The sequence below is a fragment of the Plecotus auritus genome (genome assembly GCF_963455305.1).
Source record: "Plecotus auritus genome assembly, chromosome: 4".
Lineage (NCBI taxonomy): Eukaryota > Metazoa > Chordata > Mammalia > Chiroptera > Vespertilionidae > Plecotus > Plecotus auritus.
The window spans coordinates 98,692,166-98,714,857 of NC_137775.1; the positions used below are offsets into that span (position 1 = coordinate 98,692,166).

The 22,692-nt window shown below is 49.2% G+C and overlaps 1 protein-coding gene across 7 annotated transcripts in view; it reads right to left on the reverse strand.

Moving 5' to 3' along the window:
- ANKS1A (ankyrin repeat and sterile alpha motif domain containing 1A) overlaps nt 1–22,692 on the reverse strand; it is a 193,034-nt gene that overhangs the window by 75,021 nt on the left and 95,321 nt on the right. For all 7 annotated transcript variants that reach the window (XM_080663216.1, XM_080663215.1, XM_080663212.1 and 4 more), the window contains 6 exons: nt 21,921–21,996; nt 21,539–21,640; nt 21,322–21,423; nt 19,046–19,242; nt 15,558–15,650; nt 9,456–9,579 (listed from right to left, as the gene is read on the reverse strand). In XM_080663216.1, coding sequence (XP_080519342.1) covers nt 9,456–9,579; nt 15,558–15,650; nt 19,046–19,242; nt 21,322–21,423; nt 21,539–21,640; nt 21,921–21,996 — 694 coding nt within the window. The remainder of the gene's footprint in view (nt 1–9,455; nt 9,580–15,557; nt 15,651–19,045; nt 19,243–21,321; nt 21,424–21,538; nt 21,641–21,920; nt 21,997–22,692) is intronic.

The following is a 22,692-nucleotide window of genomic DNA, read 5'->3' on the forward strand; positions in this document are numbered from 1 at the left end:
CAGGCATCAGCGGCGGCGGGATGGTGGAGCAGGTGACTGGGGGCGCCAGACCAAGGTGGGGTGCCAGTCGCTGTCATCGGGGCAAGCCTCTGGTGGTTACTGAAAATTCTTTGCTCCCGCGCTGTGGTCCCACCGGGCACTCGCACCCGCTGCCGGCACCCGGCGCCAGCACTGATCGCCTCTCAGGGCTTCTCTACCTCCCCCTGCTCCTGAGAGGCGATCAGGGCCGGCAGCCACCTCTCGCACCCGCTGCCAGCAAGAGCGCCACTGCTCACACCCACTGCTGGTGCCGGCCCCACTCACACCCACAGCTGGCACTAGAGCCACCACTCGCACCCACTGCAGGCACCCGGCACCGGCCCTAATTGCTCAACGCTGTCAGCGGGTGCGAGTGGCGACAGCCGGCACCGATCACCCCTCAGAGCTTCTCCACCACCCCCTGCTCCTAAGGGGCGATCGGTGCAGCCACCGCTCGCATCGGCTTATGGCGCCGGCCCCACTCACACCTGCTGCTGGTGCCAGCCCCAATCGCTCTGCACCGTCGGCACATGGGAGCAGCAGCAGTGGGAGCAGGGCTGCTGGCAGACAGGGGACTGGGGGCCAAGGCAGGAGGGGCTGGGCAGGGGCACGGAGAATGGGCCGAGACCCGCCCCTGTGCCTACCGCAGCCTCACGGCCCACAGTTCCTTTCAAGGTGCACGAATTTGTGCACTGGGCCCCCAGTAGGTTGTAAGTGAAAGTGGTCTGTGCAACTTTTGAGAACTGTCTTCAACAACGTGCCCTCTTCTCCCCCTTCTTCCTTCCTGTGCTGACAGCTTGAGTAGTCATCTTGAATCAGGAGATGGCAGAAGGAAGCTGGGTTCTTGACCTTTACCCCTGACTCTTTACCTCTGGACTTTGACCTTGTTTAAGCCTGTTATTTGGTTTCTATCACATCCAGCCTTGGCTTCAAAGACACTGCCTTATCCTGGTTACTCTTAAGTTTCTTCCTCTTGTGCCTCTTACTAGATCTGTTCTTGACTTCTTCAATCTCTCTAGTCTTCTCCTCTCCAAGTGATTATCCTTTATGCTAACTATCACCTCAACTTGATGACTCATGAATCTGTTTTTCTAATCTTTACATCTCTCTTGAACATTGTACCCATATTTCTAAGTGTTTACAGAGTATCTTTACCGGGAAGTTCTCATGGAACCTTAAACACCTAAAACTTATATTCAAAATTGAACTTAACATCTTTCCTCAAACATGTCCTTCCTTCCATCCCCTATTTCTATGAGCTGCACAGTGCCATCCCCATGAACCAGGCTCAAAACCTCAGAATCATCCTTAAGACCCTCTCCTCCTCATTCTTCCACATTTCATTGTAAGATCCTTCGCAATATCTCTGCCACCCATGCGCCCCGTCCTATCACTTCCTACTGTCCCCTAATTTGGGTTCTAGTTTCCTTTAAGAGATGCCTTGAAGACTCCTGACTTCAGGTTATTCCTGCTTGCAATCTCCCACCTGCAATCTAAGATTCCACAATTACTCATACTTAAAGAATGGCTTCTTCCCTGTCACCTTATGCAAAAGTTTCCACAATACGGCACTGTCTCTGGAATAAAGGCTGACATCAGAGATCCAATACTCCAGGACCAGTTCTTCGTTCCAGCCAAACTGATTGTTACCGTTTTCCAAACATGTGCTCTATCATCTGCCATCATCTTACTGCTGTTTATGCCACTCCTTCTGCCTGGAATGCATTCTCCTTCCTCCTTACTTCTGCCTATCAAGTAGAACTCTGGATTTTGGGGTTTGGCTCAAACACCACCTCTCTTATAGAGCCATTCCTGATCTCTTACACAGACACAATTTATCCCTCTTTTGAACTCTAAAATTACGTTAGACCACTTTAACATATTCTGCCTTTTATGATTATTTTACATATGTCTCATGTATCCATCCTATCTAATAAAGAGGGAATATGCTAATTGACCATCACTCTGGCACAAAGATAGCTGCACCCACAGCTGAGGTCAAGTTCCCATAAGGAGCCTTAACGAGCAATCAGCAGGGACCTGAGGCTACGCCCTCCCCACCCGGCAGGGCTTGACAGGGGACTTCAAGGTGTGCTTCCCGTCCTGGTGCTGGGCTAGGGGACTTCAGGCCGCGCCCCCGACCCTGGCACCAGACTGGGGGACCTCAGACCGCACCCCCCACCCAGCGGGGCTTGACAGGGGACCTCAAGGTGCACCCCCAGTGCTGGGTTGGGGGAACTCGGGCCACGCCCCCCACCAGGTGGGGCTTGATAGGGGACCTCAGACTGCACCTCCCACCCGGTGGGGCTTGACGGGGGACCTCAGGCCGCGCCGCCTGCCCCAGCACTGGGCCAGGGGACCTGAGGCTGCGCCCCACTGCCTGGCTGGGCTTGACAGGGGACCTCAGGCCATGCCCCCGACCCAGTGGGGCTTGACAGGGGATCTCAGGCCATGTCCCCCACCTGGCGGGGCTTGACGGAGGACCTCAAGGCATGCCCCCTGCCCTGGTCTGGGCTGGGGGACCTCAGGCCATGCCCCGAGTCCTGGCGCTGGGCCAGGGGACCTGAGGCTACGCCCCCTGCCTGGCAGGGCTTGACAAGGGTGGGACTGGCCGGGTCTGGATTTAGCCCAATGGGGGCAGGGGCTGGCCGGGTCTGGGTCTCACGTGATTTTGAGGTGCATGTGGGTGGGCGGGGACTTGACTCTGGGTCCCATGGTGTGCCCCAGACTCTGACAGGAGGAAGGTTTTCATATACATTTTACTAATTTTCTTTCATCTCTGACACTTCTATTATAGAGAAAGGGCAAAGAGCAATATTAAATTATTTCCTCTAATTAATCCCCTTTTTTTAAAAAAAAAATATTTTATTGATATTTTACAGAGAGGAAGGGAGAGGGATAGAGAGCTAGAAACATCGATGAGAGAGAAACATCGATGAGCTGCCTCCTGCACACCTCCCACTGGGGATGTGCCCGCAACCAAGGAACATGCCCTTGACCGGAATCGAACCCGGGACCCTTCAGTCCGCAGGCCGACGCTCTATCCACTGAGCCAAACCGGTTTTGGCTACTTAATCCCCTTTTAATGTGCACGAATTTCATGCACTGGGTCACTAGTATGTAAATAAATGGCTGTCATGCCCAGCTGGCATGGCTCAGTGATTGAGCATCAACCTATAAACCAGAAGGTCACAGTTCGATTCCTGGTCAGGGCACATTCCCGGGTTGGGAGCTCGATTCCCAGTGTGGGGTGTGCAGGAGGCAGCCAATCAATGATTCTCTCTCATCATAGATGTTTCTTGCCCTCTCTCCCCCCTCCCTTCCTCTCTGAAACCAATAAAAATATATTTTAAAAATTTAATAAATGGCTGTCGATACATGTGGAGGAGGAAAATATATATGTGTAGTTCACAGGCTTGGGCTTGTTTGATAATGGAAAGAAAGGTGAACAATTCCAATTCAGAAGTATAAACTGAAAGAGCAAGACCGTTTTCCAGTGGGGCTTCTGGCAGAAGCTCCTCTAATGCAAGAAGGTGAGAGGAGAGGAAGCTGCTGGAATTAAGGCTTCACTATGAAACTATCATTTACATTTTTTGCCTTTTGGCAAAGCACCCAAACTCACTCCCTGAAAACTACTAGGAAAAGCTAGACTGGACTCCGAGGTAAAGATGGTGGACTGAGCACAGGCATCTATTTCATCTTCCTCCTGAAGTCTGATGGAAGTACGCTGAGAATCCCAAGCTGGCCAAGGGAAACACCAGGACTTACACCGTACAACTGGTAAGCACTCCGGATGTGGGAGTAGAGAAAGAAGCCAAATTAAGTTTTCTTCCCCTTCCCTCCTGAGGATAAAGGTCTTGATCCTCGTACACAAACTTCACACAGCCCTAAATGCACAGCTCTCAGGAGTACTGCCTTAATTAATTGTACCTAAAGCGCCTCAGCCGTGTAGCTGCATGCCAATGAGCCCACGCATGTGGCCGTCTTCCGGTGACCACCCGTCATGGTGCTGAGCTAAGGGGACCTAGTGCTGCCGACAAGCACAGAGAGCGACTTCCAGGGCTCCCAGCCACTTTCCCTCTTGCTGTCAAACCTGCCCACTGTCTCTCTGGGCAGCAGTGTGGCCAGCATGTCCAGTTGCAAAGAGTTAAACACTGAAGAGAAATAAATGACGAGCCTATAGGAAACAGGAAGCACTGCTCTCCGTTACGCTCGCCCTGAACAATGGTTCAGAAGACTTCCCCCACAACTGAAGCACTTTAACAGCAGAGGAATACCCAGCTGGATGAAACTACCACAAAACCACCTGGCCCAGTGCCTATCTGGGGGGATGAGTTTTCTGCTCCTTGGATCCCGATGGAGCTTTCTACTTCTGTCGGTTTTGTCACATCTACAGACACCAATGGCGCGTCTCCGCAGGGAAGTTCTCACTGTGGAGGACTGTCCTGCACAGTGTAAGACGCTGAGCATTCCTGGTCGCCAGCAATGAAATGCCAGTGGAACCCCACCTCAGCCAGCCACTGTAGTGCCCAATCACTCTCCCCGAGCATCCACCCCAGGGGGATGGTAGCAGAAGTAACTAACCACGTAACATTTATTTCTATCAATTCCCTCATTATTTTTATTATTTGTGTTTTGGAAAAGTACTTTAATGATTTACTGTGTAGTTTTTAACTATACGCAGGCTTCTGCACACTCTTACATTAGTGTAAAACATTTACACAGTATTACTTTTAACAATGTCTGAATTGCGCTTATATATTCTTTATATTATTCTAATGTGTTGTTTTATTTCTCTTTTCTTGATCAGAATTGTCAGATATCTTTTAAACTACAAACAAGTTTTCATTGTAATGATCAAGCCTATTGCTTTGTTTTTTTCACTTCATTAAATCTGCCTTTATTTTTTCTTTATTTAACTGGTGTAATGTGCATACCATAAAGTATGTGAAGTAAATGACCTGCTTTATCTTTATTAATTACTCTCTGCTACTTTCTCTTGGTTGTTTTAGTCTTTCTCATTTTTTAACAAATAAATTTAAGGGTATAAACTTTCCTCTGAGTATCACTTTGGCAAAATATTATCCGTATTTATATGAAGTGTTTCCACCAGCAATTTCTAAGTAGTAAAATCGAGAGAAGAAATTGGCAACTCGCAGACCAAATATATAACACTAATCGACAAGATGCTCAATTTCACTAATTATGCAAATACCAATTTCAAAAGACACTCCTTGCTTATCATGCTAAAAAACATTAGAGGAATGATGTGCTGGTGAAGGTGGGGAAGAGAGTGAGCTCACTCACCACTGAAGGAATTAATTTAGCTCCACCAATTAGACCCAGACATGCATCTACACTGGCTGACTAATCTCCTTTCTATCAGTCTTTTAAGAAACACTCTTGTAAGCATGTAAGAATATGTATATGGAATGTCCACAGCAGCATAATTTATCACAGAGAAATACTGGAGGCAACTGAAACATCCATCGTGGCGAATGGGAAAATGAGTCATGGGGTATTTAACCATTAAAAAAGAATAAGGTAGATTTTTAAGAACTAAGATAAAATTGTACCCATAATCTATAAACAAGGTAAAAAACAACAACAAGTTTGCAAAATAGTTTGTAAAATATGATCCCCATTTTAGGTCGGAAACACATAAAACAATCTCACACAGTTGCTTTTGTATAAAAATAGCCAATGGCCCGGAGTACACACCACACTTTCCCACTGTGGTCGCCTCTGGCAACTGTGAGCAGCAGAGAGGCGAGGAGAATCTGAACATTTTATTTGTTTCACTTCTGTATTTTTTTCAAATTTTTTCCAGTGTGCTAATACAAATGTAATTTTAAAAAATCTCACATCCCACCCCTCACATTGTAGTTTCTTGGAAGTCTGAAAAGCTCTGGTAGTCTCATTAACGTGACCTTTTGAAAACTGGTATTTTAATTCCTAAAAGCTGCCTAAGATCCTGACATTAGTGGAAAATGATTTGCCTCACTGTGACCATCCTAGTGGGCATTCCTTCCAGGCTACTGAGAAACTGGTAGAGTCCGTTTTCATATTCAGTGCTGGATCCCAGCAGCTAGCCTGGAGGCAGGCACACCCCTCGCTGTGGCTCAGTTAACCCTGCTCCCCGGGCCACCCACTCCCAACGGCAGCCCCACACCGCAGGGCTGGAAGCGGCCCACGCACAGGAGGACTAGATGTGAGGCTGCAGTTCTCCTTGGTGGTGAGTTTCCTTCTTAATCCGAGGCCTCTCCTTCTGGGGAAAGCAAATCCCCACCAAGGGCACTTGGCAGCCAAGCAGACTAGCCCCCTCTTTAAAGTTCACCGACTTTCCCTTTTTCTTCCTTCCAAAGGTTGAACCTACTACCTTGTCAGAGTTCTAGAACAAGCCTTTGGAAGAGAGAAAGAACTGCCCTGGCCAATGTTGCCCAGTGGTTAGACTAAAGGGTCTCAGTTTGATTCCTGATCAAGGGCACATACCTGGGTTGTGCCCCTGCCCCCAGTAGGCAAACAATCACTGTGTCTCACTCACCTCTCTCTCTCTCTTTCTCTCTCTGAAAAAGCAATGGAAAAAATATCCTCTGGTGAGATTTAACAAAAAAAAAGAAAAGAAAGGGAGAGAGAGAGAGAGAATTGGAATCCTCCCCCTTCATGATGCTAATGATTCTTCCCAGACTGAGAACTATTTTCAAACACAGCATTCCATTAATTACTTGTTCTCTAAGGGTTAATTTCCATATGGATTTATTATTAAACAACCAGAGAAGGCATCAGAGCTCGACTCCACTCTCTAAATATTTTAATTAAAAATCTACCACATGACCGGAAGACTCAATACATTAAGATATCAATTCTCCCCTAAGTGCTATATAGATTCAACACAATCTCAATAAAAATTCCAGCAGGACTCTGTAGAAATCAACAAGCTGATTCTAAATTTTTGAATGGAAAGCTAAAGGAACTAGAATATCTTAAATAATTCTGAGAAAGAGTAACAAACTGGCAAAGGTAATTCCATGGAGAAAGGAGAGTCTTTTCAACAAATCTGGGCAAACAACTGGAAGTCCATATGAACAACCTATGCTCTTCAAAAGACACTGTTCAGGAAATAAAAAGATAAATCTCAGACCAGGGGAAAATCATAGAACTGATAAAGAACTTTTGTCCAAAAAATGTATAAAGAACACTGACAGCCGAAACCGGTTTGGCTCAGTGGATAGAGCGTCGGCCTGCGGACTGAAGGGTCCCGGGTTCGATTCCGGTCAAGGGCATGTACCTTGGTTGCGGGCACATCCCCAGTGGGGGGTGTGCAGGAGGCAGCTGATCGATGTTTCTCTCTCATCGATGTTTCTGGCTCTCTATCCCTCTCCCTTCCTCTCTGTAACATATCAATAAAATATATTTAAAAAAAAAAATTAAGAACACTGACAACTTAATAATGAAAAAACAAACAAAAAACATTTTTTTAAATGCACAAAAGATTTGAACACTTTTTTAGATATGCCGACGGTAAATAACTACATTGATACTCAAAATCATTAGTCTTTAGGGAAATACAAATTAAATCCACAATGAAATACCACTAAACAACTATTAGAATAGCTAAAAAATAGCTTTTAACCTGACAATATTAAGCACTGGGGAGGATATGTAACATCTACTTGGTGGGAATGCAAAATGGTGCAATCTCCCTGGAAAATGATTTGGCAATTTCTTATAAACGTAAACATATATTTACCAAAGACCCAGCCATCCCAACCCTAGTGTTTATCCAAGAGAAATAAAACCTATGTTAACACAGAAATCTGTATGTATTCATAATAGCTTTCTTTGTTATTTCCCCAAACTGTAACTGAAGCAAATGTCCTTCAACTAGAAAATGGATAAACTGTGGTACAAAGGACTACTACTCAGCAATGAAAAGGCACAAATACGGATATATGCAACAACATGGATGAATCGCTATGAATCCTGCTAACTGAAAGGGCCAGACTCAAAGGATACATACAGTGCGATTCCATTTATGTGACATTCTAGAAAAGGCAAAATTATGAGGACAGGCATCAGAGTGGGGACTGCCAGGCATCAGGGAAGGGTGCAGGAGTGACTATGAAGGGACACAGATGTTTTTGCTGTGATGAAACTGTTCTATATCTTGATTATGGTAGCAGTTACATGACTATATCTGTCAAAACTTACAGAACTACCCACAAAAGGATGAATTTTACTATGTCTAAATGATAACCTTTTTTTAAAAAAAGCTCCAAATGGAAACCAAAAAATAAAGCAAAATTAAAAACCCTACAGAGTTTCTGCAAGCCAGACAGAAACCTTTTAAACAGGATCTTTATTTTATTTTTTAATATATTTTTATTGAATTCAGAGAGGAAGGGAGAGGGAGAGAGAGATAGAAACATCAATGATGAGAGAGAATCATTGATTGGCTGCCTCCTGCACGCCCCCCTTACTGGGGATAGAGCCTGCAACCAGGCCATGTGCCCTTGACCGGAATTGAACCCAGGAACCTTCAGTCCCCAGGCCAATGCTCTACCACTGAGCCAAACCGACGAGGGCTAAACAGGACCTTTAAAATTAAGCTCCACAATGTCACTCACATAGGCACATGTTCTCTTTGCCTCCCCCACTTTCTGACAAGCCTAGCAAAGGGAACTTCTAAAGAAACCCTCGAATCCCACCTTCTTACCTGAACCAGGGGCTGTCCTAGGATTGGAAGGAGACACAAATGCTACCCCGTGATGGGCCTCTCCCTGCAAGCGGCAGAGAGCGGAGGAGAGGCCGCGAGTCCCCTGCTGCCTGCGCTGCAGGGGAAGTGCCCTGCCCTTCCTGCTCCTCCTGAAGGCGGTCACAGGCTGCCCAGCAGGGCGCACTCACCTCTGTCACCGTGACTGTGTTCTCAGGCCTGGCTGGACCCCGGCCTGCAACACTCACGGCCTCACAGGGGAAGCTGAATTTGCAGCGGCAATGAAAGTAGGCCAAGGCGACAGAGCACTCCAGTTACCTGGTGGCAGCCAATCACGGCCCCCCCAGGAGTGCCTCACTCTGAGGTCAGGACTCAAAGCAGCGTCTGTGCCATCAGCCTGAACCCAAAGGGACTGACTTGTTGGACTTGTTTTTCCACAGCATTAACTTGAGGGTTTATGACTTAAGACCCCAAATCAATCCCTGCCACAAGGCGGAGGTCTGTCCCGTCCACACCTGGTCCCACCTAACCCTTCCCTTGCTTCGTGCGCAGAGAGGTGACAAGCAGACTCCCACCCCTATACTGACAAAGGAAGGATCACACCCCCCCACCCAGGCTGCAGGGAACAGCATCACCTCCTTCCACCCAGGGCACAAACTGTACAAATCCCTTTAGTGTTGTTTCTGCTGGGACAGGGGGTTGGGGGGCGGGGGAGGAATTGTACCTTTTGTTTTTCCGTCCACTGCTGGCAGCTTCTTTGTTTCCGCCGTTAACAGCAGCTCATACGGATGCTCCTCCTCCTCCTCCCTGGCTGTGCTCTCCTGAACCCGGGCTCGCATGGCCAAGACCTAAGAGAAAACACCCAGACTTTTCATGCCAGTGGCTACAGCCCCAGCAGGTTATGCTGAACAAATCTGAGATTACTGGTTCCTTTTTCACCTGAGAGGAGAGGAGGGGAAGAGAAGGTCAAGGATTCAAGCGTCCCATGGGTCACTGCTTTTGTGGATATGCACCGGGACCTCACATGGCAATGGCCTTTGATTAAAACACTCCTCTTTCCTTACCACATTTTATGTTTCAAAAAACCATAAATAAAATCCAAGATGGCCCTCCCTCATTTCCACTGTGATCTACATGATCTCTTTTTCATGGCTACTCCCAGCGGAGCATGAAGGCCTTCTTTCTTCAGGTCTCTGCTAACAGGCACAGGGACCACCCGAGGCTGGAGTCCCTCCCACCTTCTCCAGCGGGACTGACATTCACAGGGACGAAGTGCTCTGTGAGACCTCTATTTCTGTAGCCTTTCTTCACGGGTCCTCAAAGCCAGCTTCCACCGCATTTATGATAACACTAGAGGCCCGGTGCATGAAATTCGCGCATGTGTGTGGGGGGGGTCCTTCAGCCCGGCCTGCACCCTCTCCAATCTGGGACCCCTCAGGGGATGCCCAACTGCCGGTTTAGGCCCTGTGGGAATGGGCCTAAATCAGCAGTCGGACATCCCTCTCACAATCCAGGACCGCTGGCTCCTAACCACTCGCCTGCCTGCCTGCCTGCCTGCCTGATTGCCCCTAACTGCTCTGCCTGCCAGCCTGATCGCCCTCTAATGGCTCCCCTGCTGGCCTAATTAATGCCTAACTGTTCCCCTGCCAGCCTGATTGCCCCCAACTGCCCTCCCCTGCCGGCCTGATAGCCCCCAATTGCCCTCCCCTGCCACGACCCACCTCCTCCGCCAGGCCCCGCTTCCATTGTGCATGTGGCCATCTTGTGACAGCCATCTTGTGACAACCTTAGGGCGTGATGCGTGAGGGTGTGACAACCACCTAGGCCAGTGGTCGGCAAACTGAGGCTCACGAGCCACATGTGACTCTTTGGCCCCTTGATGTGGCTCTTCCACAAAATACCATGGCCTGGGCGAGTCTATTTTGAAGAAGTGGCATTAGAAGAAGTTTAAGTTTAAAAAATTTGGCTCTCAAAAGAAATTTCAATCGTTGTACTATTGATATCTGGCTCTGTTGACTAATGAGTTTGCCTACCACTGACCAAGGCTATTATTAGTATAGACTAGAGGCCCGGTGCATGAAATTTGTGCACGGGTAGGGGCCTTCTAGCTGCCAGCCGGGGCCTTCCTTCATTCCACGCCGCCCCCTGGTGGTCAGCACACATCATAGCGAGCGATCGAACACCCAGTCTCCCGGTCAAACTCGTGAGGGGACACTTTGCATATTAGCCTTTTATATACATAGAAGGTATTTTAAATTAATTCCAGCCATCTTTGTTCAGGTAAAAGTCGAGTGGCGAGGCAGTAGTGGTTCAGTGGAGAAAAGGCAGCTCTGTCAGCTGAGAAAGCCCTGGTCCCGGCAGCCACGGGTCTGATGCAGGAACTGGACCAGAGCTGTTCCTGCACTGCCAACTGGCTCCCTAAGCCGAGGGCTGGGGGCCACAGCTGTGGGGCCAGAGCAGCAAAGCTCTATCGGAGCCAGAAACACCAGGATTAGTGCTACGGCCACCCAAGGGAGAAAAGGAGACCCTGGCTTCAGAGCATAATTCTGGCTCGTCTGTCCTAAGAATCCAACAGTTTCACGGGCAAATTATGAATTATCGATCATACACTAGCTCTCAGGAGAGCAAACCAAAGCCCAGTCTCCTGTTGAGCAGCCTCTCCAGGACAAGCGCACACTGAACGAGGGGAGAGGAGGGCTCCCTGTCCACCGTACAAACAGTGGTTCCTCACGAATGGGGTTCTCTGACCACACAGAACCCTCCTTCACTGCCATGCGGCACAGCTCACCAATCCGACTTGGTTGTGTGATTCATCTCGGTTTTGCTTTCCAAAGGCACAGCTCACCGGGTTCCGCCTAAGGAGACGGCAAGGATCAGAGAAATGAGAGCCAGCCCAGGGTGGCAACAAGGCCGCCACTCGAGAGCCTGACCTGACCGAGAGCTCCTGTCCAAGGATGTGGGAGGCACAGCAGGAGCCTCCGCTCACCAAAGCCGCCTGGAAGCCAGAAGCTGTTTCATTACAATGAGCCATTTGCCTGTTACTTATTTCTCTGCCTCTTCCCAGGAACACAATTAAGGGAACAAAGAGGGGCCATTAAGCAGTTCATTCAATGTCAACTTAATACCACAGGCTGCGCAGACAGAAACCTGCGTCCTGAGGTGTACACCAGGGCTCTCACCCCCGCAGGGCGGCAGAGGCTGGACGCTGACTCTGAGTGTCCTGCAGGGCAGGGGCTCTCATGTACCCCAGCCTGCCCCTGAGAAGGACCCACCCCAGTCGTCACAGCTAGAGAGCACCTGGTTCAGCTCTTTCATTCTGCAGATGCCGAAATCCAGTTCCCAGAGAGGCCTAGGGATTTGCCTGGGGTTCCACAGAGAGCTCCCCGCAGAGCCAGGCCATAAAACCCACCCCTCTGACTCTGGACCAAGCTGGCCCCACTTTTCCCGCGAGGTCTGATGTCTCCATCCAGTTTGGAACGCATCCCCCTCAGATGTCTGAGAGCCCCCACATACCAGACAACTGGCAGGGTGAGACTTTTGCTTTGTCCTGGCCCCTGCCAGCTCTGGGCCTAACATCTCACAAGAAAGCAATAAACTGCTTCCCAGCATCCACTCAGGAAGCCCTGTGTCCCAGCGAGTATGGCAGTAACTGATTTCCACCTGAAAGGATTCTGCTCTTTACTAAATTACTACTTAATCTTTTCCCCCTTCTTCCAGGGCTGGCAATAAACCTAAGCCAAAAAACCACACAACCGCACCCGTTCTCTGCTCTACAGAAAGCAACATCCCTGCTGCAGAGAAATGCTACCACCACCAAAATGGCCAATGGGACAGCCAGCTGGCGTGAGGGCAGCTTTCTGGGAAGAGACACCATAGCAGCTGCTACTTCCATGACGTTCAGCACATCTGAGCCCAGAGACGTGCACGGTCAGCCCGGTGCAGCTGGCAGCCCTCCTGGTGGGCAGACACATCTATGCAGTGTGCACGCACACAGGTGCATGTGCTTAAAGGACCAGTGCTCTGACGAGCTCCCCCGGAGCCAGGTATGCTCAGTGTCCCTTAAAGGCTTCCATGGGTCACCTGACAATGACAAGCCAGGACACAAACATTGGGAAAGACTGCTGGCCAAATACAAAAGTCTAAACTTGGATGAAGTCACTGCCTCCTAGGAGATGAAGTTTAGGGTAGTAAAAATTTGAGTATAAAAACAGACCTGGCTGGTTTGGCTCAGTGGATAATGTGTCAGCCTGCAGACAGAAGAGTCCCGGGTTCGATTCCAGTCAAGGGCGTGTACCTCGGTTGCGGGCTCCTCCCCGGCCTGGGCCCTGATCGGGGCGCATCCAGGAGGCAACTAATCGATGTACTACTCTCACATCAACATTTCTCTCTGTCTTTCCCTTTCTCTTCTACAATCTCTAATATATTTTTATTGATTTCAGAGAGGAAGGGAGAGGGAGAGAGAGCTAGAAACATCAATGATGAGAATCACTGATTGGCTGCCTCCTGCACACCCCACTGAGGATCGAGCCCGCAACCCGGGCATGTGCCCTGACCAGAAACTGAACCATGACCTCCCGGTTCATAGGTAAACGCTCAACCACTGAGCCACACCAGCTGGGCTCTCTGCCACTCTCTCTAAAAATCAATGGAAAAATATCAAGTGAGGATAGAAAAAAAAAAGATTTAATAAATAAGTAAATAAAAATGGTGAAGACTAGAGTAAAACAAAAAAAAAAGTCCACTTTTGGAGAAGATTATCCATTCTGATTACAGCCAACAGGATCTTCCTTAATCACTAAAAGGCCAGTGACCCAGACGCATCACCTCTATATTCACACACTTGCCCATCACTGGGCAAGCCAGGCCGGGCCCTCAGGGCCTTCCGAGATGGACTCTGGTGGCCCAACTGACCCAGCATTCCAGGCTACCCTGAGCAAGTCCTAGGAGACATATCTCCGGAGTCTCCAATCCAGGAGAGCAGTGTGGAGGTTTCTCCCCACCTCTCGGCACTGTGTTAGCGCCAAAGTGTCTGCTCTAGAAAGTCAGGAGAATAGAATGTCCTGATTATGTGACACTTTAAGAGCCTTGCCTTATCCTTGCGCCTTAGGAATTTTAATTCAAGTCCTTGTTACAGAGCTCCACCCACAGAGGAATATGCTCCAGATCACCAGGCATCTCCTGTAGAGAGGGAGCAATGAGGCAAACCTCTACATAAAAGCACGCAGGGCTCACTGCACGTACTCATGTCTGCTCAGGGTGTATCACCCCAGAGGCTGTCACTGTAGAGACCCCTTAGATGAGACATGGTAATTAGCATTTTGTAATTAAGGGATAGAAAGAAATAAGGACAGAATTTGTATGCAATCATCTCCTATCTCCAACACTGACTCACATTCTTAAAAGGTCTTCCTTGCATTTATACGTTTTGTTAAACTAAAGCCATCCTTCTGGTTCTATGCGTTCATATTAAACAAAAGAACCCATTTTTCTAGATGGTTCATGGCAATACTGTGAAAAAATTAACTCCTACTTCTAGGGATAAAGGAATGAGACTTCTTTGACTAGTTTATATTAGCTAAAATTTAAAATAAAAAAAACCAGGGCTTTGAATGAGCTACAAAATAAACTCCTGATATTATGTAATATTTTAAATAAAAACTCAATAAACACTCTCTAAATGGTAGGAAGAGTTAAAGGAACATTTTGAAGATGAAAGATAAAGGAAAATATGATCATAAACCTAAGTGAGAAGATTGAACTGTTTACCCCATGAAAACATTTTTTTTTTTTAAGTGACTATTCTTGCCCAGCCAGCATGGCTCAGTGGTTGAGCGTCGACGTATGAACCAGGAGGTCATGGTTTGATTCCCCGTCAGGGCACATGCCCAGGTTGCGGGCTTGATCCCCATTGTGGGGCGTGCAGGAGGCAGCTGATCAATGATTCTTTCTCATCATTGATGCTTTTATTTCTCTCTCCTCTCTTTCTCCCATCTCCTCTGACATCAATAAAAATATGTATTTTTAAAACTGACTATTCTTTTAAAATCACCTTCTTTGGATGTCCCCCTCCCCAACCCCCCCAACCCCCCGCCAATTTCTCTCCTAACGGAATCTTCATCACATTCTGCCACAATGGGCCTGGTACAGACTCTTCACGGGAAATGAAGAAGAAAAATGCAAAAACAGAAGTAAGCCGTTTGGGACAAACCATCAAAGCCTACCCATGTGACACAGTCCAGGAAGCAGTGAGCAGGGGCACTCTAGATCAGGGGTCCTCAAACTACGGCCCGCGGGCCACATGCGGCCCGCCGAGGACGTTTATCTGGCCCGCCGGGTGCCGCTGCCTGTCCTGCTTAGCAGCCGACTCGTCCCGGACCCGCAGTGCGCATAGGAATTTGTTCATAGTTGTTTTTTAAACTATAGTCCGTCCCTCCAACGGTCTGAGGGACAGTGAACTGGCCCCCTGTTTAAAAAGTTTGAGGACCCCTGCTCTAGATTCTATGTCAAAAGACAACACAGGTGCAAAAGCCAAAAGCATGACTGGTCAGCCCACCGGAGCCAGGAGATAATGTGCTGCTCCGCTCGGCTCGGCTCGGGGCTAGCTAGAGCAGTGGCTGGCCTGTCTGCTAGGGGGCGGCATTAAAATTCTTTGCTTAGTACTTCTGAGTGCGTTTGAAAGGGCTTGTTCCACATTACTGATATACACAATTCAAGTTTACTAATCCTAAGAGGTAATAAGAAACAAGAAAGCACAGTCATTAAGCACACACGGATGCCCTTTCCAACAAATTGTATTGAGTGATGGGAATACGCTCCAACGCTGTACCTCAGAAGCCGGCGGGGGAAAATGCTTCTTGTCCATGGGGTCTTCCTCCTCATCATCCGGCGGGGGCTTTGCTGGAGGTGGTGGCCGTTCCCTCTGCAGACAAGAAAAGAAGTCTTTCACTATCTCTTTTTTTTAAGTATCTAACTTTTTGGTTTACTCTTAGCTTAGCCCTTGGAAATGAAAATGACAATGGTCAGGCACTTCCCTGCGAGACCAAAGTCAAGGTCTAGAATCTGCACACCAACACTCTTTGCTTTTTGATGTTTACACCAGAGATTATAAACACCTCTTTCCTATCCTGACCACAGTGAGATATATCAGCACTAAAAACACAGACCTGCCTGTTGGAACATGTCCATCATGAGCCTGAGGCGTGAAACTCGAGGAAAATCCACGCTGGCCTCCAGTGAAAGGAGGAGACAGCAAGTCCCAAAACTCACCTTGTCAAGGAGCTCTGACAACCAGTCACTAGGAAGCACTGAGGACAGTGACCAGACAAGTGTCCATTCCTGCTCACGCTCCGACACCATTGTATTACGTATCATTAGCATATGAAAACCCTATCTCAACTCAGCCCACTTAAAAAAATAATCTTTCTCAGTTCTCTGCCTTAGAGCGGGGTTGGCAAACCTTTTCTTAAAGGGCCATAGAGTAAATATTTTAGGCTTTGCAGTCAGCTCTGCCGCTGTGGTACAAAGTGTTCCATTAAACTTTATTCACCATCAGAGGCAGCTGTCTGTGGCCCTGGCATGCCAGCCCTGCCCTGGAGCAAGACACTCGCTGGAGAGGGACCAGTGGGATCACCGGCAGACAATTTCAGGAACACAGAGCGGTCTTCGGTGAAAGGACGCTGAAGAGCAGCTTGTCATTGTCCCTGCAGTACTTTCAACATCCTTCCTATTCCTAAGCTTGCTGATCAGTTCCATGGGGAAAGCAGTGGGAGCTGGAACAGGAGTTGGCTTACAGGCGAGTTCCCTGTGCTGCTACAACAGGAGCAATTAAAGTCAGGGCGGAGGGGAGGCTGAGCCGGTGGGCCTCGGAGAAACCTGGAGGAAAGATGGTTCTCCCATTTTAGGAGCCGCCACAGATGACTGGCATCTGGCACCCATGATCTCTTCACTGAAATGTGCTTCACCACTCTGTACGACCCCTCCACAACTCAGCCATCCCACAGTCTTGGGACCAGCTGAGACCCGGTGGCAACAACTCCAACACAGGTTCACACATTCAAGCCAAACTAAGCAGTTCAGATGAGGTTTCCACTAAGTCACATTCCCCACCCTTCTTTGCTCCAGAGGTGCTACCTTGGAAGGCAGGGATAGAAAAAGCAGCAGGCCCATAACCCACACTGTCACCCAACCTTGGAACACAAACAGCCGAGGAAAAACAACACAGGCCCCCAAGGCTGTGCTTCCTGAAGGAGACAAGAAAGAGGTGAGCACCAGGGACATTGGCAGGAAAGGGAAGCATGATCCTTTTTCTAACGTCAAAGCGCTGGCCCCGGGCCTGGAAGTACAGAGCTGACTTATACACGCCATCCCTGGTGCTCACACAGCATAGAACAGTTAATTACCAAGAGCCAGGGAGGTAGCACATCCACAACATACTCCAATGAAAACTGCAGAGCACAGCACCCCAAATGCATCCGTTTCTACTTAGAAGGACCCTAGGAGGCTGGGTTTCTAGAGGAAGATGGAACAAAGAGACTCAATCAGTGGCCAAGCCCCACAGGAACTTGGCTATTTAAAGCTTCCTTCAGGAACCCCATGCTCTTCTTGCAAAGCCTCCAACTCCCTCTAATGGGCATCACCTGTAAGTACCACTGAAAGCAAGCCCTCCACAGGTGGATCTGCTTAATTCGTTTGGTCCTAACAGTGAAAGTGGAAAAGACCAGCTCTGTCCACAGAGCCACTATGCTCCTGGTGCTGCCTCCACCACTCACACATTTACAGTCCTGGATCACACCCTTGCTCGTGGGCTACGACAAGACTGGCTGGCCTTTCCAAGCTTCAAATGGAAATGCGGGGTCTGTTCCAGGGCAGGGCAAGGAACCTAACTCAAAAGAACACCAAGCAATACCAGGCCACTCCCTGGGCACTCCCCGAAGCCCAAGCATCCCCTAGCAGTACCACCTACAATATCACCTAGCAGCATCACCTAGCACAGCCGTGGGCAAACTACGGCCCGCGGGCCGGATCCGGCTGTTCTATCCGGTTCTCTTGCTCTCCCCTCCGCTCCTTTACTTTGAATTTATATTAGTTCACACAAACACTCCATCCATGCTTTTGTTCTGGCCCTCCGGTCCAGTTTAAGAACCCATTGTGGCCCTCGAGTCAAAAAGTTTGCCCACCCCTGACCTAGCAGCACCACCTAGCAGCACCACCTAGCAGCATCCCCTAGCAGTACCACCTACAATATCACCTAGCAGCATCCCCTAGCAGTACCACCTACAATATCACCTAGCAGCACCACCTACAATATCATCTAGCAGCATCCCTAGCAGCAGCATTCCTAACAGCATCCCTAGCAGCAGCATTCCTAACAGCATCCCTAGCAGCAGCATCTAACAGCACCACCTAGCAGCAGCACCTAGCAGCATCCCTAGCAGCCAAAGGCCATCCAAATGGTCATCAGCAGATCCAGACCAAAGGGAAAGCCAGCCTCTGCAACACCTAATATCCCTAGGAAGAAACAATATACACGTGGCCATATACCCTGAGGTGGGATTATACCGGGATCCTGTTAGAGGAATGGCCAGTTTAGTTAATGCCCAGGGCTCAAAACTCCAGATTACTGTGTCAGCAATGCAGGAAGGTCAGTGGAACCACTGAGTCTGGCTCAGGCTCACAGTAAAACCCCAGGGAGAAGATGGGATAAGACAGCTAGAGAACAACATCTGAGGCCAGAGCAGAGGCAAGCACCAGACAAAAACACAGTGAGACAGGAAGGTGGGCCTGAGAGAAAGTCAAGGCTGTCCTCAATAGCTAGAGCGGTGACAACTGGGAAAAACAGAAATGCCTCACACTATACACACAATGTCTGGCTGAACCTGGCTTCAGCCCTCTGACACAGAAATCCACAGGGGGCATCTTTGAGGTCAAGTGAAGGTGGGTGTGAACTTAGGGTGGACAGGGACTGGCTGCAGCGAGCTCTTCTGCTGGAACTGCTCTCCAGAGAGAAAACAGGCTACATGGCAAGGACCCCAAACACAGAGCAGCATTAAGACTAAATACACATAAAATGCTTTAAGCTGCTCTAAGGCCAAAAAGTAGTAAAAAGATGCAAACGGGTTATATTGAAATTGGAAAAACCAAAATTCTACCTCCACGAGGCCTATGGTTTATGCACATTGAGCGAGATGGACCCGCAGCAGAGCCCAGGAGGCCTCCGTGCGAGCTGGCATGAGGGTACAGCTCTCTCTGCCCCCCAGCACCCCAGCGAGCCCAGGGGACAACAGAGCCCAGGCTGCTGAGGCCCCGGCCACGTACAGGCCTCACTCCAGCAGCCTTCACTCCCGCGGCCTCAGCCTCCTTGTTCACGGAGTCCCGGTCGGACGACCGCCCACTGGCCATGCTGTCCAATGAGTGGCAGGAGACGGCATTGTACAGCGCCTCGTAGGGGCCTTCCTCTTCAGTGCTTGTGTCAAAATCGATGATCAGTTCAGTCACTGCTTTCTCCACGTCACCTGAAGGGGAGGTCAGAGGGAGGAGAGTCAACGAAGAGCAGTCTCACAGTTCCAAGCTCTGTGACAGCCCAAAGCCTGTTCGGTGCCAGGCTGACGAATGCTGATCCAGAGCAGGACCACGAGGCAGGGCTGCTCCAAGAGTGGAACAAACAGGCCTCACTGCTCTCTACACCCGAGAAGTGGGCAGATTGCCCTCTAATTCAATATGGACAACTCTTGATATCGCTGAGGGGTATCTCCCAAGATCTTCACAAATTCCCAGACATCTCGACACCAGAGTAACATAAACCTAAACCAGAAAATGCAGCAAAGTATAACGAAAGAAATAGAAGTAAGCCTTGAAATTCTAACTAAGAAGCTCCATATGCTCCAGGAGGAGGGCGGCCCTGTCTGAGCTGGTGGTGCCGTGCCACTGTGAGCCTCCCTCTTGGGATAACTCCGAGCCTCGGAGGCCCAGATTCAAATCTGTGACCCACCCTTATAGACCAGGGATCTCTGGGTTGTTTGCAAAGTCAAAACTGTAAGTGTAGCCCTAGCCAGTTTGGCTCAGTGGATAGAGCGTCGGCCTGCGGACCAAAGGGTCCCAGGTTCAATTTGGTCAAAGGCTCATACTACAGTTGCAGGTTCCTCCCCAGCCCAGGCCCAGGCCCACGCTCTGGTCGGGGGTCATGCAGGAGGCAACCAATCAATGTGTTTCTCTCATATCAATATTTCTCTCTGTCTTTCGCTCTTCCATTCTTCCTAAAAAAAAAATCAATGGAAAAATATCCTCGGGTGAGGAAAAAAAGAAAGAAGGAAGGAAGGGAGGGAGGGAGGGAGCGAAGGAGGGAGGAAAGAAGCTTTATATAATATAAAGAAAACAAAACTGTAAGTGTAAAACCATTGAATCCTAAGAGCTGAGGGAACTCCTAACCCCATTACTAGTAGATTATGAGGTCAGAAAAAAAATGTGACACGTCTGGCATGGCTCAGTGGTTGAGACTTGACCTATGAACCAGGAGGTCAGGGTTCGATTCCCAATCAGAGCATATGCCCAGGTTTCAGTCTTGGTCCCCAGTGTGGGGCGTGCAGGAGGCAGCCAATCAATGATTCTCTCTCAGCATTTATGTTTCTCTCTCTCTTTCTCTCTCTCTCTCTCTTTCTCTCTCTCCCTCTCCTTTCCTCTGAAATCAATAAACACATATTAGAATTTTACAAAAGTAAAAAAGTGTGGCAGGGAGGAGGGCACGGCCTCGGCAGTGAAGCCAGACTGAGCACTGTCAGCCGCGTCTCTGCTCCTGAAGCCCCTCCTGTGCTGCCTGGCTGTCCTGCTCCTCCAGCCTCTCTATTGCCATTTGTGTCTGCGCCAGTGTCGCTCCGTGTTTTGTGTTTCTCATGCATCACACCAAGGGCCCCAAAGGCGGCCCAATACACCTGAGAAGGGGGATCCTGGCAGTAACGAAGCATCCAGACGACATATTACCCAAATCTGCATGCACACAGCTACCAACCGCATGCCACTCAGTACACACTGACCACGCTCAAGAGCCAACTGTGCTCGACACTAGGACAAGGTTTCACTGAGATCTGAATTCATCTTGAGAGTGTCCTGCCTACTACACATCTCAGATCTCACGGAGCCAGCTGTGAATGCAGAGAATGAAATAAAGTAGGCGCCGAAACCGGTTTGGCTCAGTGGATAGAGCGTCGGCCTGCGGACTGAAGGGTTTCGGGTTCGATTCCGGTCAAGGGCATGTACCTTGGTTGCGGGCACATCCCCAGTAGGGTGCATGCAGGAGGCAGCTGATCGATGTTTCTCTCTCATCGATGTTTCTACAGTAACTCTCTATCCCTCTCCCTTCCTCTCTGTAAAATATCAATAAAATATATTAAAAGAAAGAAAGAAAGAAAGAAAGAAAGCAAGCAGGCAAGAAGGGTCTGCTGCCAAAAGGCTAAGCTGTGTCCAGTACAGCTTCATACAGTGAATGCACACTTAAGTCCTCCTAACTCCTGAAATTATTACTTAAATTAAGATTTTCCATTCTGCTAAAGAATGTCCAACTCCTCAATAGGCACCCCTCCACAGAAGAGCCGCCTTACCCTGAGACTTCTGGGATATGGAGTCCACATTGGAGATGAGAGGTGGCTGGGGTGTGGGAGTTTTCTCTACCTCTTTTACACTTCTTTTTCCAGTCATGTGATCTACATGGAAAGATTAAAAAAAAAAAAAAAAAAAAAGCTGCACCAAATACAAATGCCATGGTTTGGCCAGCATGCAGCATGTCCTCGTGTCCCCAGCAGGGAGGTGGATGGATACCTTCAATGAGCGCTGCTATCTGCTGGCTCTTCTGAGAAGGCAGTTCCCGGACAGTGTCCAGGGCGGTCAGTCCTCGGTGATCTTTTATGTTGACATCAATTCCTAGAAAGGCACACCAGGTGGACCAGTGGAGTGAGCATTTGCAAGTCAGCCTCCAAGAGGGTCCAATTCCAGGACACCTAACGCTCCCAGCTGCACACCCTACGTTTTTCATCCAAAGCCATTTAATCCAGCTATTCATGAACAATTTGCACACTTGCAATCAACCAGTGGAGACATACATACAATGGGTTCAAGTGCAGCCAGCAAAAGTCCCCTCCGGGGAGGCCGGGGAAAGCAGCCCGGCCCTGCATGCGTGCGGACCATGCGCTGCCGACCTCACCTGCGGCCAGCAGGATGTGCACCACATCGGTCTTGCCAAACAAAGCGGCCTCATGCAAAGCACTGCCCTTCTCCGTCTGGAAAGCAAACGAGAGCGCAGAGCGGGTGTCGTCAGAACAGTGGCTGCCCCGGTTTGGCGTGGCCACACACGACAAACGGGACAGAGACAGAGACAAGAAGAGACAGGAAAATGAAATAAACGACGCCAAGTCCTCTGTCATTATCTTTCCCATTTTTCTTGTCTGGATTCCAATACCACGAGCGTGGCCTGGCCCTCAGGGGTTTGCCGTGCCACCAGCAGGCCACACCTGGCTGACGGTAGAGCCACCTCCGGGAAAGACTCCTCAAAACTCCACCTTCCTGGGTGGACGGAGTCATAAGGAAAACGCCAGGGGAAAACACTGCTTCAAGTGAGGTCTGATCAGTGTGAAGCCTGAGGGACGGTCATCCTGGACAGAGCCAGCGAGCCAGCAAGGGAAATGCTGTCTCTTGTCGGCAAAGCCCAGCCGAGGGGCCTGGAGTGCTGACGTGCAGTGAGACTCGGGTGGAGGAAGATAATGAAACGTTTCTAATCTCGAGAGCTCATCCATGATCACTTCTTTTCAGGGCATAATGACTACATATTACCCCTGGAAAGAAACAAAAAATAACAGCCTCACTCGGGGCGTTTATGGTCTCTAAAGCCTCCCAGCACAATGAGCCAACAAATGGAAGCATCTGACACATGGTGCGAACGTGCTAAGAGAGCCCAGCAGCACGGCACTGTGCCTTTT